The following is an 18400-nucleotide window of genomic DNA, read 5'->3' on the forward strand; positions in this document are numbered from 1 at the left end:
AAAAAAAAATTTTTTTTCCTCAATAGCTTCCTTTCCCTTAGTGCAGTCCTCCTTCACTTACCTCATCCTTCCATTTCTGGTGGAGTGTCGTGCTCGCCACCTTCCTTGGACTACAGGAGAGTCAGGACGCTCTCTACGTTGCAGATAGAGAAAGGAGCTTTGTGTTAGTGGGCGTCCTGCTCTCTCCGGTAGTCCAAGGGAGGGGGCGAGCACGACACTCCACACCAGGGAGAAAGCCTCGCATTACTGTGTGGAGTTACAGACAGAAGAACAGGAAGTGAGGATTTCTCCGAAGAAATAAGGACATTTAAAAGCAAAATGGAAGGATGAGGTAAGTGAAGAAGGACTGCACTAAGGGAAAGGAAGCTATTTAGGAAAAAAAATTGTACCTTTACAACCCCTTTAATTTCTTGTATTGAGGATCCCCCTAGATACACATCCTCTGATATAAAGACATAGAAACAATGTAATCAGTCAGTGTGTGTTTCCTACAGATGGATCCAGTAAGAGAAATTCCCCAGAGAGATGTCCCCGTCCTCTGTATTCCCGGGACTCCACACAGGGACATCAGGAGATCCCTCAGGAGGATCAGGTAGGTGGATCTCAAGGGCACATCATAGTAATATTTCAATTAGAACAGTAATGACAGGAAGGATCGTAAGAATATTCACTTGCAATATTGAATCCAACAAAACTTTTTACCTTGTTTTTGACCTGTTTGTATTTTTGTGTTATTCAGAATGAAAATGTTATTAAAGTTGAAGTGAAAGAAGAAGATCTGTCTGTGACGGGTGACGAGCCGTGCAGAGAGGAAGAAATCCCTCCAGAGATCAGCACATGTGAGTAATAAACACTAAATCCAGAGAAGAGTCCCAGATTCTCCTTGTTCAGTCACTACAACAATCTCTTATTATTTAATAGCACCCCAAACAAATAAACCTGCAAAAACTCACTTGGCTCAGTGCTGAAAAAAGACACATAAGCTACTTTGGCGCCAAACGCGTTGCGTCCCTCAGGTGTGAATGCAGTCTCAATCCAGAGAAGAGTCCCAGATCCTCCTTGTTCAGTCACTACAACAATCTCCTCCCCTCCCCCTCCTCTGTCAGTAGACAGTAATGGGGAGACGGTATGTGCCCAGTGGGGGAGTCAGGAGCCATCAGCCTCTATTAGACTCCGGCTCTCCTCCTCACATCATGTCATTGTGTGTTACCAGCCAAGAGACGTGACCAGTCCCCCCCCCCCCCCACACACACTCTCTGGGGTCTCTCATACATCTCAGTACAGGGGGCTTCACTCTCATCTTTATTCACAGATCCCGGAGATACTCAGAGAGACGTTAAAGTCGAGGAGAAGGAAGAGGGACATGTGAGGATTAAAGAAGAAGAAATCCCTATAGAAATCAGCACAGGTGAGGATTAAACGAAAAAAAGAGAGTCAAGGATGTTCCTTGTTACATTTTTAATAGTCTATACAGTATGGTTGTGTACATTTATCATGTTGCCATCGTGAGCTCCGTGACCGCAGGACCCGCGGACCCGATCGCCGCCGGAGTCCCGCGATTCAGCTTAAGAACGGGGAAAGGGTAAGTGTAAACAAACCTTTCCCCATTCTTCCTAGTGAGAGTGTCGCTTATCGTCTGTTCCCTGTCATAGGGAACGACGATCAGTGACGTCACACGCCAAGCCACGCCCCCACACAGTAAGAATCACTCTCTTAGGTCACACTTAACCCCTTCAGCGCCTGCTACAGGTTATCCCCTTCACTGCCGGTGTCATTTTCACAGTAATTAGTGCATTTTTATTGCACTGATCGCTGTAAAAATGACAATGGTCCCAAAATGGTGTCAAAAGTGTCTGATGTTTCGGTCACAATGTCGCAGCCACGATAAACGCAGGCCACTTTTTGCGATTCGGCACTGCGTCGCTTTAACTGACAATTGCGCGGTTGTGCGACGTGGCTCCCAAACAAAATTGGCGGTTGGTAAGGTGGATGAGCCTGGCAGCAGCATTCATGATGGACTGATGATGGCTTACCTTTGCATACTCTATCCCCCCTTCAGTCCATCATGAATGCTGCTGCCAGGCTCATCCACCTTACCAACCGCCAATTTTGTTTGGGAGCCACGTCGCACGACCGCGCAATTGTCAGTTAAAGCGACGCAGTGCCGAATCGCAAAAAGTGGCCTGCGTTTATCGTGACTGCGACGAATGAGGAGGGAGTTGCAGTAATCGAGGCAAGAGATGACCAAGGAGTGAGTTAAGAGTTTTGTTGTGTCATTAGTTAGAATGGGGCATATTTTGGCGAGTTGAGGTGGTAAGATTTGGACAGTGATTGGACGTGGGGCTTAAAGGAGGGTTCAGAGTCCAGGACTACTCCTAGGACCTTGGCATGTGGGGGTGGGCTGATAGTTGTGCCATTTATTTAATCGCATATCATGTGACCAATTCATTTCTTTGGTTCCAGTAGTGGTTCCAACGAGATGTTTCAGTCACCAGTACTGATGTAGAGAGTGCTTGGCAAAACCCTGACTTCCTCGTGGCACATTCAACCTCAGTAACCCTCTCCCTCATTTTTGTGTGTCTTGGGGCATAGAGACATCTGGTTTGGTTTCCTTATGCTAGATGGTCACATTCTCAATTTCACTTCCCAGACAGATTCTTTCTGGGTGTCTTCCACATCCTCAAATCTGCTGGGACCCGGGTTTGACGGAGAAGAGCCAGGTGTAGACCCATAACCATCTTGGTTAACACGGTTGATCCTGAATATTCTTCGAAGGACCATAGCTTGAGTGGTGTCAGGGTAGCAGCATCTTGGTATTCTAGTTCAGCCTTTCTCAACTTTTTTTTAACACAGAGGAACCCTTGAAATAACGCTCCGGTCTCAGGGAACCCCTACTAAAAGTTACTATATCTACAGTGGGAAGAATGCTCCTTACACTTGTGGTCAGGGTGAAGAATTCCCCCCCTTACAGAATCGATGACAATCAGTCCCGGTGGCGGGAGAGGCCCCCCCCCCTCCCGCAGCTCTCCCGGGCCCTCCGCCGCTTCCCGTAGCCGTCGGTAGCGGCGGAGGAGATCGGGTGCTGCTGCCTAGTGTGTGAGGACTCGAGGGAGGGCAAGATGGCCCCCCACCCGTCCTCATAGCTTTGCTGGGCGGAAGTGACGTCAAAACGTCAGTCCCGCCCAGCGTCTTAAAGGGACACTAAAGGAATTTTTTTTTTTAGCTAAATAGCTTCCTTTACCTTACTGCAGTCCTGGTTTCATGTCCTCATTGTTCGTTTTTGCTTTGATGTTGCTGTAAATTCTCTCTGTTTTGGACACTTCCTGGTTGCCTGTTTCCTGATAACCACAGTACTGGGAGATTTCTCACTGTGGTGACTAATCAAGGAGGTGTGATTACTGTGTGTAAAACGAAACTGGATTGGTGCTGAGGAGTTTTAGACAAAGTATCACTGCTCTCTATTGGCTGACTGCCCTCTAGTGGCTCTCTGTACATCAGAGAACCAGCAAACAACAGCAAAAACGAAACTACACTGCAGGCACATTATATGATTGTTTTTTTTATCAATTTTTAATCATTTTTAAAAGGAATCAGTTAACTATTATGTCTCTATGCCCTGTAAACAGTCATTTCAGCTAAAAAAAAAATTTCCTTTAGTGACCCTTTAAAGAGACAATTTTTTTGTTGTCATTTTTTTTAAATGACAAATTTTCCCTTTTTTTTCTTGCATTTAAGCCCAAATATGAGATCTGAGGTCTTTTTGACCCCAGATCTCATATTTAAGAGGACCTGTCGTGCTTTTTTCTATTACAAGGGATGTTTACATTCCTTGTAATAGGAATAAAAGTGATACATTTTTTTTTATTATTTCAGTGTAAAAAATTATAAAATCAATAATAATAAATAAGAAAACAAAAAAAAATGTATTTCAAAGCGCCCCGTCCCGACAAGCTCGCGCGCAGAAGCGAACGCATACGCGAGTAGCGCCCGCATATGAAAACGGTGTTCAAACCACACAAGTGAGGTATCGCCGCGATCGTTAGAGCGAGAGCAATAATTCTAGCCCTAGAACTCCTCTGTAACTCAAAAAATGCAACCTATAGAATTTTTTAAACGTCGCCTATCGAGATTTTTATGGGTAAAAGTTTGACGCCATGCCACGAGCGGGCGCAATTTTTAAGCGTGACATGTTGGGTATCATTTTACTCGGCGTAACATTATCTTTCACAATATATAAAAAAATTGGGCCAAATTTATTGTTTGTCTTATTTTTTAATTAAAAAAAGTGAATTTTTTCCAAAAAAAGTGCGCTTGTAAGACCGCTGCGCAAATACGGTGTGACAAAAAGTATTGCGATGACCGTCATTTTATTCTCTAGGGTGTTAAAAAAATATATATATAATTTTTGGGGGTTTTAAGTCATTTTCTAGCAAAAAAAAAATGTTTTGGTCTTGTAAACGCCGAATCTGAAAAACACCTTCTGTCCTTAAGTGGTTAATTATTGTGATTATATGTATTTTATTTTGTACAATATCTGTGTACTTTATGCAGGTGGATCCAGTAACAGAAACATCCCACAGGGATGTCCCAGTCCTCTGTATTCCTGGGACCCCACAGAGGAACATCAGGAGATCCCTCAGGAGGATCAAGTAGATGGAACTGAGGGACAGGAGATTGAGGTTTGTAATGTATTAACCACTTAAGCCCCGGACCATATTGCTGCCTAAAGACCCAAGGGGTTTTTACAGTTCGGGACTGCGTCGCTTTAACAGACAATTGCGCGGTTGTGCGACGTGGCTCCCAAACAAAATTGGCGTCCTTTTTTCCCCACAAATAGAGCTTTCTTTTGGTGGTATTTGATCACCTCTGCGGTTTTTATTTTTTGCGCTATAAACAAAAATAGAGCGACAATTTTGAAAAAAATTCTATATTTTTTACTTTTTGCTGTAATAAATATCCCCCAAAAACATATATAATTTTTTTTTTTCCTCCAGTTTAGGCCGATACGTATTCTTCTACCTATTTTTGGTAAAAAAAAAATCGCAATAATCGTTTATCGGTTGGTTTGCGCAAAATTTATAGCGTTTACAAAATAGGAGATAGTTTTTTTGCATTTTTTTTTTTTTTTACTACTAATGGCGGCGATCAGCGATTTTTTCCGTGACTGCGACATTATGGCGGACACTTCGGACAATTTTTACACATTTTTGGGACCATTGTCATTTTCACAGCAAAAAATGCATTTAAATTGCATTCTTTATTGTGAAAATGACAGTTGCAGTTTGGGAGTTAAACACAGGGGGCGCTGTAACATTTAGTGTTCACTTTGTGTGTGTTTACTAGTGTAGGGGGGTGTGGCTGTAGGAATGACATCATCGATCGGTCTATAAAGGGAATCACCCGATCGATGCGCCGCCACAGTGAAGCACGGGGAAGCCGTGTTTACACACGGCTCTCCCTGTTCTTCAGCTCCGGGGAGCGATTGCGACGGAGCGGCTAAAAACAAATAGCCGCGCCGTCGTCCCGGATCGCTCCCTGAGCGGACCCGACCTCCGCATGTACCGGGCGTAAGCCCGCCTAATTCAAATGTGGAAGATGTGGGCGTGTGTTATGTAAATTTTATGTGACCCCCCCCACGTAAATGACGCTTTTTACGAACGGCGCATGCGCCGTCTGTGAAAGTATCCCAGTGCGCATGCTCCAAATTAACCGCAAGAAGCCAATGCTTTCGATGTGAACGTAAATGACGCACAGCCCCATTCACGGACGACTTACGCAAACAACGTAAAATTTTAAAAATTCGACGCGGGAACGACGTCCATACTTAACATTGGTACGCCGCATCTACGCCTCATATAGCAGGGGTAACTTTACGCCTGGAAAAGCCTAACGTAAACGGCGTATCTGTACAGCGTCGGCCGGGCGTACGTTCGTGAATTGGCGTTTCTAGCTGATTTACATATTTCTAACCGTAAATCAGCGTACACGCCCCTAGCGGCCAGCGTAAATATGCAGTTAAGATACGACGGCGTAAGAGACTTACGCTGGTCATATCTTAGTGAAATTTTGGCGTATCTGATTCTTTGAATCAGGCGCATAGATACGCCGTCGTAACTCTGAGTCCGAGCCGTCGTATCTGGAGATACGCCGGCGTAACTCGTACGAGAATCTGGCCCTAAGTGTTTCACGCTAATAGAAACCACATATGGTAAAACATCTCACCTATACTATATGTTGTTTCCCCGGAGTTTAGTTTAATGAATTCCTTCTGCAGGATCTAGACTATGATGCAGATCCACAAAGCGAGTACGCCGGCGTATCTACTGATACGCCGGCGTACTTTCAAATTTCCCGTGGCGTTCCCGTCGTAATCCGCGCCGCGTATGCAAATTGGCTATTTCCGGCGATCCACGAACGTACGTGTGGCTGTCGCATTCTCTTACGTCGTCTCTAGTCGGCTTTTTCTGGCGTATAGTTAAAGCTACTGTTTTGCGGCGTATAGTTAGACTTGCCATGTTAAGTATGGCCGTCGTTCCAGCGTTTAATTTGAATTTTTTTTTTTGTTTGCGCAAGTCGTCCGTGAATCGCGCGATGGACGTAATTTACGTCCAAGTCTAAACAATGACGTCCTTGCGGCGTCATTTCGCGCAATGCACGGCGGGAAATTTAGGGACGGCGCATGCGCAGTTCGTTTGGCGCGGGGACACGCTTTATTTAAATGAAACACGCCCCCTACCCACCCAACTTGAATTCCGCGCCGTTACACCGCTTGAGATAAACTACGCCGCCGTAACTTACGGCGCAAAATCTTTATGGATTCGAAACAAAGCCAGGTAAGGTACGGCGGCGTAGCGTATCTCAGATACGATGCGCCGGGGCAGATCTTTGTGGATCTGCCCCAATGAATTTTGTGCTCAGGTTTTAGCAACATACTGGGCTGTTAGGGTAGGGATTGCCAGGAACCTCCCTATTTATGAGATCACATTTCTGGTTGGTCAGCAGCATTACAAGACCACTTTGTTCATTTTAATTTTTAGTGTTATCGTTTTTCTTTTTTTTTACTTTACTATTTGTATTTTTTTTGGATTATTTAGGATCAAAATGTTATTAAAGTCGAAGTGAAAGACGAAGCAGAAGAGTCATGTGCGTCAGAGAGTGATGAGCCGTGTAAGGAAATTCCACAAGAGATTGACTCTGGTGAGTGATAAATACTAAGGCCCGGATTCTCGTACGAGTTACGCTAGCGTATCTCCAGATACGCCGTCGTAACTCTGAGTGCGAGCCATCGTATCTATGCGCCTGATTCTTAGAATCAGTTACGCATAGATTTGTATTAGATCCGACCGGTGTAAGTCTCTTACGCCGTCGGATCCTAACTGCATATTTACGCTGGCCGCTAGGGGTGTGTACACTGATTTACGCCTAGAAATATGTAAATCCGCTAGATACGCCAATTCACGAACGTACGCCCGGCCGACGCAGTACAGATACGCCGTTTACGTTAGGCTTTTCCCGGCGTAAAGTTTCCCCTGCTATATGAGGCGTACCAATGTTAAGTATGGACGTCGTTCCCGCGTCTAATTTTGAAAATTTTGCGTAAGTCGTTCGCGAATAGGGCTGGGCGTCATTTACATTCACGTCGAAAGCATTGGCTTTTTGCGGGTTAATTTGGAGCATGCGCACTGGGATACTTTCACAGACTGCGCATGCGGCGTTCGTAAAAAGCGTCATTTACGTGGGGTCACATTAAATTTACATAACACACGCCCACATCTACCACATTTGAATTAGGCGGGCTTACGCCGGCCTATTTACGCTACGCCGCCGCAACTTTGGTTTGAGAATACGGCACTTGCCTGACAAAGTTGCGGAGGCGTAACGAAAATAGGATACGTTACGCCTGCACAAAGATAGGCGGTTGTACGTGAATGCGGGCCTAAATCTGGATAAAAGTCTCAGATTCTGTTTAGTGACTACATCCATCTCTTTTTCTCATCCCTCCTCAGTCAATAGGAGGTGTTTGGTAGAATAAGACTCAAACTTTAATTTAAAATGGAATTGAAACCTTTTTCAGTCTGGTCCAGTCACTTTGTCAAGGATCGCTAGACAATGTCTAGGAATTCCATGATCTATGACGTTTCCCATAGTGTCAGGACCCAGATCTGAACCTGCAACCTCTGCTGAGTCTGACACAATATCCCTTCTTGCTGAGCCACCTGAGATGCTGGACAGCTTCCTGTCTGATCCCTTAGACAACCCTACCATGTGTCTTGTTTCTCTTCAATCTTGAAGCCTTTGCTCCTCCCACGAACTTCCTATTTAAGCCACGCCTTTGCACTTCCTGCTTGCCAGATTATTGTGATCTCTCCAGCCAATATCTTGTTCCTTACGCTCCTGAGGACCACGATCTGGTACTAACATGCAGCAAAATCAACCATCAAGAGCTCTGGTGAATACCGGCCAGTGCCTTGGATGAGCCTGTGTCATCCACTATGGTCACCTGCTCATATATCTATCCTGCTGGTCGGTGGGAGCCTGTCTACTGCTATAGCTACTGGTCCCCAGGGGCGGATCCAGAGTCTTGCCAGAAAATATGTTTTTTTGTGGGCGATTTATCGGGGAAATGGCTGGTGTTGGCACTTCAATCATTCTGGCACCATGGTTGTTATGGTGTCAGGATGATTTAAGCGCATTATTTCTATTATTACATTGTAATATAAAATAAAATGGTTTACCTCACCATAATGCAGAATTAGTGGGAGCCCCGAGTGTGTCACTTGCCACCGTCGCCTGCCATATGTTGCGAATTGTCACTTGTCACACCTTGCGGATTGTCACTTGCCTGCCACCAGATGCAGATTGTCACCTGTCACATGTTGCGGGTTGCGGATTGTCACTTGCCTGCCACCAGATGCAGATTGTCACCTGCCACATGTTGCGGATTGTCACTTGCCATGTCACCTGCCACACCTTGCGGATTGTCACTTGCCTGCCACCAGATTGTCACCTGCCACATGTTGCGGATTGTCACTTGCCACGTCACCTGCCACACCTTGCGGATTGTCACTTGCCTGCCACCAGATTGTCACCTGCCACATGTTGCGGATTGTCACTTGCCACACCTTGCAGATTGTCACTTGCCTGCCACCAGATGCAGATTGTCACCTGCCACATGTTGCGGATTGTCACTTGCCTGCTAAGGTGGTGTTTTGCTTGTCTCTTGCTGCGTCCCAGAGTAAGGCAGCAGAGGGATAATGTATTCTCTCTGCTGCCCTAGCTGCCTGCACAGTGAGGGTGGAACTTACTGCTGCCCGGCCTGCAACACATTTTTCAGGGGTGGCAATTTCCCAGTTGCCCCCCCGGATCCGTCCCTGCTGGAAGCCTGAGCCTGACACCTGGCCGTGACACATAGGCTTACATGGCCCAGCCGTTGTCAGCGCTCCCTCCTCTGCCCTGCAGCAGCCGCTCACTGACACAGGGGAGCCAGCGCTGCAGGATCACCCCTGACCAGACTAAAAAAAGGTAAGAATAAAGATCTTTTTTCCACAGGGTAGGCAGGATAGGTAGGAACAGATCTAAGACTAGTTAGTGTTAGATTTTAATTCCACTTTAAGACCATGTTCAAGGGTTTTGAAATTGTAGATGGCATCAGTTTGAGATGCTTTTGAGATGATTTATATTTCATTGATGGGTTAATTTGACCTATAGTTGACCTATTTCTAAACGTTACCTTTGTCTTTAACCACTAGGGTACCGCACGCCGTCAAATGACGGTGGGCGGAATACACTATTGTTCTGACATGTTCATTTAAAGCCGCTAGGGTCGCGCGCGCACCCGTCGCGTCACTGGGAACACAATGCGCGTGCCCGGCGACCGCCAGGCACCCACGATTGCCCAGTAACTGACCAGGGACGTGGAGCTCTGTGTGTAATGATGGTGTGTAAACACAGAGCTCCACGTCCTGTCAGGGAGAGAGGAGACCGATCTGTGTCCCTTGTACATAGGGACACAGCATCGGTCACCTCCCCCAGTCACCCCCCTCCCCCTACAGTTAGAACACTCCAAGGCTACACATTTAACCCCTTCCCCGCCCCGTAGTGGTTAACCCCTTCCCTGCCAGTCACATTTATACAGTAATCAATGCATATTTATAGCACTGTTCACTGTATAAATGTAAATGGTCCCAAAAATGTGTCAAAAATGTCCAATGTGTCCGCTATAATGTCGCAGTCCCGAAAAAAAAAAAACGCAGATCGCCGCCATTCCTAGTAAAAAAATAAATTTAAAAAAATCATAATTATGTCCCCTATTTTGTAGGCAATATAACTTTTGCGCAAACCAGTCACTATACGGTTATTGCGTTTTTTTTTTTTTTTTACCAAAAATATGTAGAAGAATACGTATCGGCCTAAACTGAGATAAAGAGAAAAAATGTTTTAACCACTTAACGCCCGCCGCACGACTATTTACGTCCGCAAAATGGCACGGACAGGCAGATGGGCGTATATATACGTCCTTGCCTTTCCACGGGTCGTGGTCCGATCGGGACCCCCCCCCTGCGTGTGGCGGGCGGATTCCCTCGGGGAGCGATCCGGGACGACGGCGCGGCTATTCGTTTATAGCCGCTCCGTCGCGATCGCTCCCCGGAGCTGAAGAACGGGGAGAGCCGTATGTAAACACAGCTTCCCCGTGCTTCACTGTGGCGGCGCATCGATCGTGTCATCCCCTTTATAGGGGAGACACAATCGATGACGTCAGACCTATAGCCACACCCCCCTACAGTTGTAAACACACACTAGGTGAAGCCTAACACGTTCAGCGCCCCCTGTGGTTAACTCCCAAACTGCAACTGTCATTTTCACAATAAACAATGCAATTTAAATGCATTTTTTGCTGTGAAAATGACAATGGTCCCAAAAATGTGTCAAAATTGTCCAAAGTGTCCGCCATAATGTCGCAGTCACGAAAAAAATCGCTGATCGCCGCCATTAGTAGTAAAAAAAAAATAATTAATAAAAATGCAATAAAACTATCCCCTATTTTGTAAACGCTATAAATTTTGCGCAAACCAATCGATAAACGCTTATTGCGATTTTTTTTTTTACCAAAAATAGGTAGAAGAATACGTATCGGCCTAAACTGAGGAAAAAAAATTGTTATGTTTTTGGGGGATATTTATTATAGCAAAAAGTAAAAAATATTGCATTTTTTTCAAAATTGTCGCTCTATTTTTGTTTATAGCGCAAAAAATAAAAACCGCAGAGGTGATCAAATACCACCAAAAGAAAGCTCTATTTGTGGGGAAAAAAGGACGCCAATTTTGTTTGGGAGCCACGTCGCACAAGCACGTAATTGTCTGTTAAAGCGACACAGTGCCGAATTGTAAAAACGCCTTTGGGCATTTAGCAGCATATTGGTCCGGGGCTTAAGTGGTTAAATGGGATATTTTATTCTAGCAAAAAGAAAAAAATAGTGTGTTTTTTTTTTTTCAAAATTTACGCTCTGTTTTTTGTTTATAGCCCAAAAAATAAAAACCGCACAGGCGATCAAAATACCCCCAAAAGAGAGCTTTAGAGATTTAATATAATCACTTTTTTTCTCCACAGATGGACGATATAGGAGGTACCACCTTACAACGAATTCTTTAGGAGAAAATGCTGTTATCTTAAATCTCCATTCAGCCCTTAACTGTTCCGGTCTTCCTCCAGATCCCTCTGCACATGGCATGGGGTTTCCTGGTAGCTGGGATGACACATACCCGTGTTCTGAGTGTGGCAAGCGCTTTACCCAAAGAGCGGAACTAATCTCACACCAGAGGAGTCACAGCGTGGAGAAGCCATACCCATGTCCTGACTGCGGGAAGTGCTTCGCTCATAACTTTATCCTTCGCAGACATCAAAAGAGCCACAGCAGCGATCGGCCTTTTTCTTGCTCAGAATGCGGAAAAGGTTTCATCCAGAAATCGGCCCTTGCCAGGCATCAGAGGACTCACTCGGGGGAGAAGCCGTATTCCTGCTCCGAGTGTGGAAAATGCTTTGCCCAAAAATCTTCTCTCATCACCCACGAGAAATTTCACACGGGAGAGGAGTCGTATTCATGCTCGGAATGTGGGAAATGTTTCTCTCAGAGACGATATCTGATCATTCACGAAAGAGTTCACACGGGCGAGCGTCCTTTTTCCTGTTCAGAGTGCGGGAAATGTTTCAGGCAGAAGTCGGTTCTTGACGCCCATGAGCGAATTCACAGGGAGGAGAAGCCATTTTCCTGCTCCGAGTGCGGCAAGTGTTTTACACAGATTGGACATCTTATTTTACACCAGAGGTCCCACACGGGAGAAAGGCCTTATTCGTGTTCAGAATGTGGGAAAAGCTTTTCCTCGAGGGCTCTTCTCATCACGCACCAGAGAATCCACACCGGAGAGAAGCCCTATTCATGTTCAGAGTGTGGGAAATCTTTTACGGGAAGGTCCAACCTTGCCACTCATCAAAAAATCCACACGGGCCATCGCCCCTACTCTTGCTCTGAATGCGGAAGGGGCTTTACCAACAAGTCCGGTTTGGTTAAACATCATCAGGTCCACACTGGGATTCAACCATTTTCATGTTCTGAATGTGGGAAACAGTTTTCGAAAAAACTTTCCCTTATCTCGCATCTCAGTTCCCACAGAGAACCGGAATCAGAATGTGGTCTGGAGTAGGAGCGCCAGACACCAAAAAAATAACTAAAAACGAACACCATTCACGTTTTTTTTTTATTTGCCTGAATGTAGTATCAGTTCCTCTTGTGTTGTACTGGTTTAAAACTGTATCATGTAGAAAAAGCAGAATGAAAATGCAATCTGTTTAACCACTTCCATACCGGGCACTTATACACCTTCCCGCCCAGACCAATTTTTAGCTTTCAGCGCTGTTGCACTTTGAATGACAATTGCGCGGTCGTGCTACGCTGTACCCAAACTAAATTTTTATCATTTTGTACCCACAAATAGAGCTTTCATTTGGTGGTATTTGATCACCTCTGGGATTTTTATTTTCTGCAAAAATAAATAAAAAAATTACCGAAAATTTAGAAAAAAAAAAATGTTTTTGTTTCCGTTATAAAACATTGTAAATAAGTACGTTTTCTCCTTCACTAATGGGCACTGATGGTACTGCACTGACTGCTGGCACTGATAAGGTGGCACTGATGTGGTGGCATTGATGACGGGCACCAATATGTGGCACTGATGGATGGCACTGATGGGCGTCACGGATAGGTGGCACAGATGGGCAGGGATAGGTGGCACGGATGGGCAGGGATAGGTGGCACGGATGGGCAGGGATAGGTGGCACGGATGGGCAGGGATAGGTGGCACGGATGGGCAGGGATAGGTGGCAGGGATAGGCGACACGTATGGGCACTGATAGGCGTCACGGATAGGTGGCACAGATGGGCAGGGATAGGTGGCACGGATGGGCAGGGATAGGCGACACGTATGGGCACTGATAGGCGACACGGATAGGTGGCACAGATGGGCAGGGATAGGTGGCACGGATGGGCAGGGATAGGTGGCAGGGATAGGCGACACGTATGGGCATTGATAGGCGGCATAGATGAGCACTAACTTATGTGTTGTACTAATGGATGCCAATCAGTGCCAAACAATGCCTGCCAATCAGTGATGCCCATTGTGGGCACTGATTGGCATCCATTGTGGCACCGATTGGCATCCATTATGTGTCATCCCTGGTGGTTTAGGGTGGCATACCTTTGATTTAAATCCCTGGTGATCTAGTGGAATCCCTGGTGGTCCAGTGGGCATCCTCAGGGGGGGCTGTGCTGATAATCGATCAGCACAAACCCCCCCTGTCAGAGGAGCAGCCGATCGGCTCTCCTCTACTCGCGTCTGACAGACGCAAGTGAGGAAAAGCCGATTACCGGCTTTTGCTGTTTACATCGTGATCAGCCGTGATTGGACACGGCTGATCACGTGGTAAAGTGTCTCCGTGAGAGACACTTGACCTAGATCGGTGTTGCGGGGTGTCAGACTGACACCCTGCAACAACGATCGCTGCGATGCACGCCCCCGGGGGCGCGCAGCGGCTCAGAATCCTGAGGATGTCATATGACGTCTAGTCAGGATTCTACAACCACTTTGCCGCCGTCAATCTGTCATTGGCGGGCGGCAAGTGGTTAAAGAAACATTTTAAACTGATTAAGATCTTGTGAAGGTCGTTTTAGAAATAAGTGAGAGGGAGGAATTACAGCTTAAGCTATTGAGCTCTACACGCACACACCTTGGAAGACCTCTAAAAAGAAACCAGGAGTGCCACCTGCTGACAGGATATGAAAATATAAAATATTAGTACACAATATTTCGTACTGAGTAAAAAAGTATTTGTTTTGTCCTGACCTCAAAAAGGAAATGCGCACAAAACATTACTGTTAGAGAAAATTATTTTATTTATTACAGTTTGTTTGAGAATGAGAAGACATTTCTGGTGATCTTGTCAGTATCTTCACTGCATTTCTTGTGTTCGGTTGACAACGCCAAGCACCGGCTGCAAATGCATTGTCACCATCCCAAGCTCACTCTTGCACTGGAACTACAGGAATGGAGGGCCAGATTCACATAGAACTGCAGCGGCTTAACGTATCGTAGATACGTTACACCGCCGCAAGTTTTCATCGAAAGTGCCTGATTCACAAAGCACTTGCGATGAAAACTACGCTGGCAGCCTCCGGCGCAAGGCGGGCCAATTCAAATGGGCGTGTGCCATTTAAATTGGGCGCGCTTCCGCGCTGGACCTACTGCGCATGCTCAGTTTCGCAATTCCCGTCGTGCTTTGTGCGCCGTGACGTCATTTTTTTCGAACGGCGACGCGCGTAGCGTTCTTCCGTATTCCGCAAACGACGTTACATTTTCAATTTCGACGCGGGAACGACGGCCATACTTTAAACAGCAATACGATTGCTGAGTAAAGTTAGGGCAGGTCAAATGATGACTAACTTTGCAACGGGAAACTAGACTAGCGGCGACGTTGCGAACGCAAAAATCCGTCGGGAATTGCCGTAACTCCTAATTTGCATACCCGACGCTGGTTTACGACGCAAACTCCCCCCAGCGGCGGCCGCGGTACTGCATCCTAAGATCCGACAGTGTAAAACAATTACACCTGTCGGATCTTAGGGATATCTATGCGTAACTGGTTCTATGAATCAGTCGCATAGATAGAAACACAGATACGACGGCGTATCAGGAGAAACGCCGTCGTATCTCATTTGTGAATCTGGCCCGGTGGGCCTGTGGAGTCCTGTTGTCTGCCCGTGACATCACTGACTGACTCATCTCCTGCCAATCTTTGCCTTAAAGTAGTTGTAAACCTCAGACATGAAATATGAGCAAAGCATATCCCTCTACAGCACGGGTCACCAAACTTTGTAAACAAGGGGCCTTCAGACTTTAGGGGGGTCAGACTGTGACCAGTAGAAGTAAAAATTGTTCTGGCATCAGTAGGAGTAAACAATACATCTTTGGTATTAAGGGGAGGAATAGTGCCCCATCTTTTGATGTTAGTGGGAGGAATAATGCCCTATCCCTGGTATTAGTGGGAAAAATAGTGCCTCATCATTGGTATTAGTTGGAGAAATAGTTCCCCCATCATTGGTATCAGTGAGAGGAATAGTGCCCCATCATTGTTATCAGTGAAGGGAATAGTGCCCCTTCATTGGTATTGGTGGGAGGAATAGTGTCCCATCATTGGGGTAGATTCAGAGAGCAATTGCGTCTGCGTAACCATAGGTACGCATCGCAATTGCTTACTTGCCCCGGCGTATCGAATGCTCCTGATTCAGGAACCTCGATACGCCGACTGCAGCCTAAGATATGCCTGGCATAAGGCTCCTTATGCCGTCGTATCTTAGGCTGCATTCTTACGCAGGCCGCTAGGTGGCGTTCCGGTAGTGGTCAGCGTAGAGCATGCAAATTGCATACCAACGCCGATTCACAACCGTACGAGTGCCCTGCGTACGCAGTTTACGTACGTCGGTTTTTGCGTAAGGCTGCCCCTGCTATTAGCAGGGGCAGCCAATGCTACGTATACCCGTCGTTCCCGCGTCGCGAAATTTACGTTGTTTGCGTAAGTGAATCGTGAATAGCGCTGGACGCCATTCACGTTCACTTTGAAGCAAATGACGTCCTTGCGACGTCATTTACCGCAATGCACATCGGGAAAGTTTCCCGACGGGGGAATGCGCACTACGCTCGGCGCGGGAACGCGCCTAATTTAAATGATCCACGCCCCCTGCGGGATCATTTAAATTGCGCGTGCTTACGCCAGGCATTTTGCCGGAGCGCCCACGCAATTTACGGCGCTACTGCTTCGTGAATCAAGGGTAGCGCAGGTAATTTACAGAGGCGCAGCGGCAAAACGGTGCGCTGCGCCTCCGTAAAAACTGCGTGAATCCACCCCATTGGTATTAGTGGGAGGAATAGTGCCCCCATCATTGGTATCAGTGGAAGGAATAGATCCCAATTGTTAGTGCCAGTTGGAAATAGTGCCCCATCGTTGGTGCCAATGGGGGAAATAATGCCCCATCGTTAATGTCATCACCAGATACCCCATTGTTATTGTCATCACCAGATGCCCCATCGTTGGTGTCAGTGAAAGGAATAGTGTCTTGTATCAGTCAGAGGAGAAGTACACCAAGGGCTGGATAAAGGGAAGCAGACCCCTGCTCTATAGTGTAAGGATATATAGGAAGAACCCGCACTCTGGAATCCTCCCAATTTTTTTTTCCCCGATTATCACCAAGTACAAGGTAACTGCTAACATGTTTCAGCGAAGAGCCTTGTTCACAGCATGGATACCGACATGATCAACACCAATCTATATATAAAACCGCTCCCATTCATTAATGTGATGAGAATCACCGATGTAAAGAGACTCCGGGAGTGGAAATCTTTTTTGCATGGATTTAAAACGCACTTGAACACCAACACAATGTAAAGGAAGAAGATATTAATAAATGTCATAATTTATCGAACGTGAGTTCTGTGATTTAACCACTTCCCTACCGGCCCACAGTAAAATAACGTCCACAAAGAACCTCTGCCGTTCAGAGTGGACGTCATATGACGTCCTGGGCTTTGTGGGGGGGATATCTGAATGATGCCTGCAGCTAGAGGCATCATTCAGATATCCTTCTCTTGTGCCGGCGATTCTGCACAACGTAAGAACGATCATAGCGGCGGTTCCGCCGCTAGATCGTTCTTACAGGCGGCGGGAGGGGACATCCCCCCCCTCCCGCCGCCATCCGGTGCTTCTCCGGGCTCTCCCGTGCCATCGGGGGCCCGGAGAACGAATCGTCCGGCGCTCGCAGGAAGCATAGAGATGACTGGTGACCAGATGGTCACCAGTCATCTCTATGACCGTCGGAGGACCCGGGCGCGATGTGATGACGTCACGCCCGGGTCCCGTAAGTAAACAAAGCCGCGATTGCGGCTGCTAAGCAACAGCAAGCATGAGATCGGTGAATTTTTTTTCACCGATTTCATGCTTTCCAGCCTGGAGGAGAGATGTGGGGTCTTATTGACCACCCCGCATCTCTCCATAAAGAGGACCTGTCACACACATTCCTATTACAAGGGATGTTTACATTCCTTGTAATAGGAATAAAAGTGATCAAAAAAAAAAAAAAATTAAAAAAAAAGTGTAAAAAAAGAAATAAATATATAAAAATAAAAAAGAAATACAATTTTTTTTTTTAACGCCCCTGTCCCCGGTAGCTTGCGCGCAGAAGCGAACGCACACGCAAGTCCCGCCGACATATGTAAACGCCATTTAAACCACATATGTGAGGTATCGCCGCGTGCGTTAGAGTGCCAGCAACAATTCTAGCACTAGACCTCCTCTGTAAATCTAAACTGGTAACCTGTAAAAAATTTCAAATCGTTGCCTATGGAGATTTTTAAGTACCGAAGTTTGGCGCCATTCCATGAGTGTGCGCAATTTTAAAGCGTGACATGTTAGGTATCTATTTAGTCGGTGTAACATCATCTTTCCTATTTTACAAAAAAATTGGGCTAACTTTATTGTTTTTTAATTCATGAAACAATTTTTTTCCAAAAAAAAGGCGTTTGAAAAATTATTGCGCAAATACCGTGCAAGATAAAAGGTTTCAATGACCGTTGTTTTATTCCCTAGGGTGTCTGCTAAAAAAACATATATAATGTTTGGGGGTTCTGAGTAATTTTCTAGCAAAAAAATTATGATTTGTACATGTAGGAGAGAAGTGCCAGAATAGGCCCGGTATGGAGGTGGGTATAACTGCCCTGTATGGAAGAGGTTAAAAATAACTCAATAAAAAACGTTCAACTATTTGTGGGTCAAAACGACATTTTCAAAGCCATTTCTGATT

At 46.0% G+C, this 18400-nt stretch overlaps 1 protein-coding gene across 1 annotated transcript; it reads left to right on the forward strand.

The window, feature by feature from the left end:
- The first annotated feature begins 481 nt into the window (after positions 1–481).
- On the forward strand, positions 482–12792 carry LOC120909946 (gastrula zinc finger protein XlCGF17.1-like). Its single transcript, XM_040321768.1, has 4 exons — positions 482–592; positions 4629–4679; positions 7095–7197; positions 11608–12792. The coding sequence occupies exon 4, from the start codon at positions 11727–11729 to the stop codon at positions 12696–12698; it is 972 nt and encodes a 323-aa protein (XP_040177702.1). The 5' UTR covers positions 482–592; positions 4629–4679; positions 7095–7197; positions 11608–11726; the 3' UTR covers positions 12699–12792.
- The last annotated feature ends 5608 nt before the right edge of the window (positions 12793–18400 follow it).

The sequence above is a fragment of the Rana temporaria genome, chromosome 8 (assembly GCF_905171775.1).
Source record: "Rana temporaria chromosome 8, aRanTem1.1, whole genome shotgun sequence".
Lineage (NCBI taxonomy): Eukaryota > Metazoa > Chordata > Amphibia > Anura > Ranidae > Rana > Rana temporaria.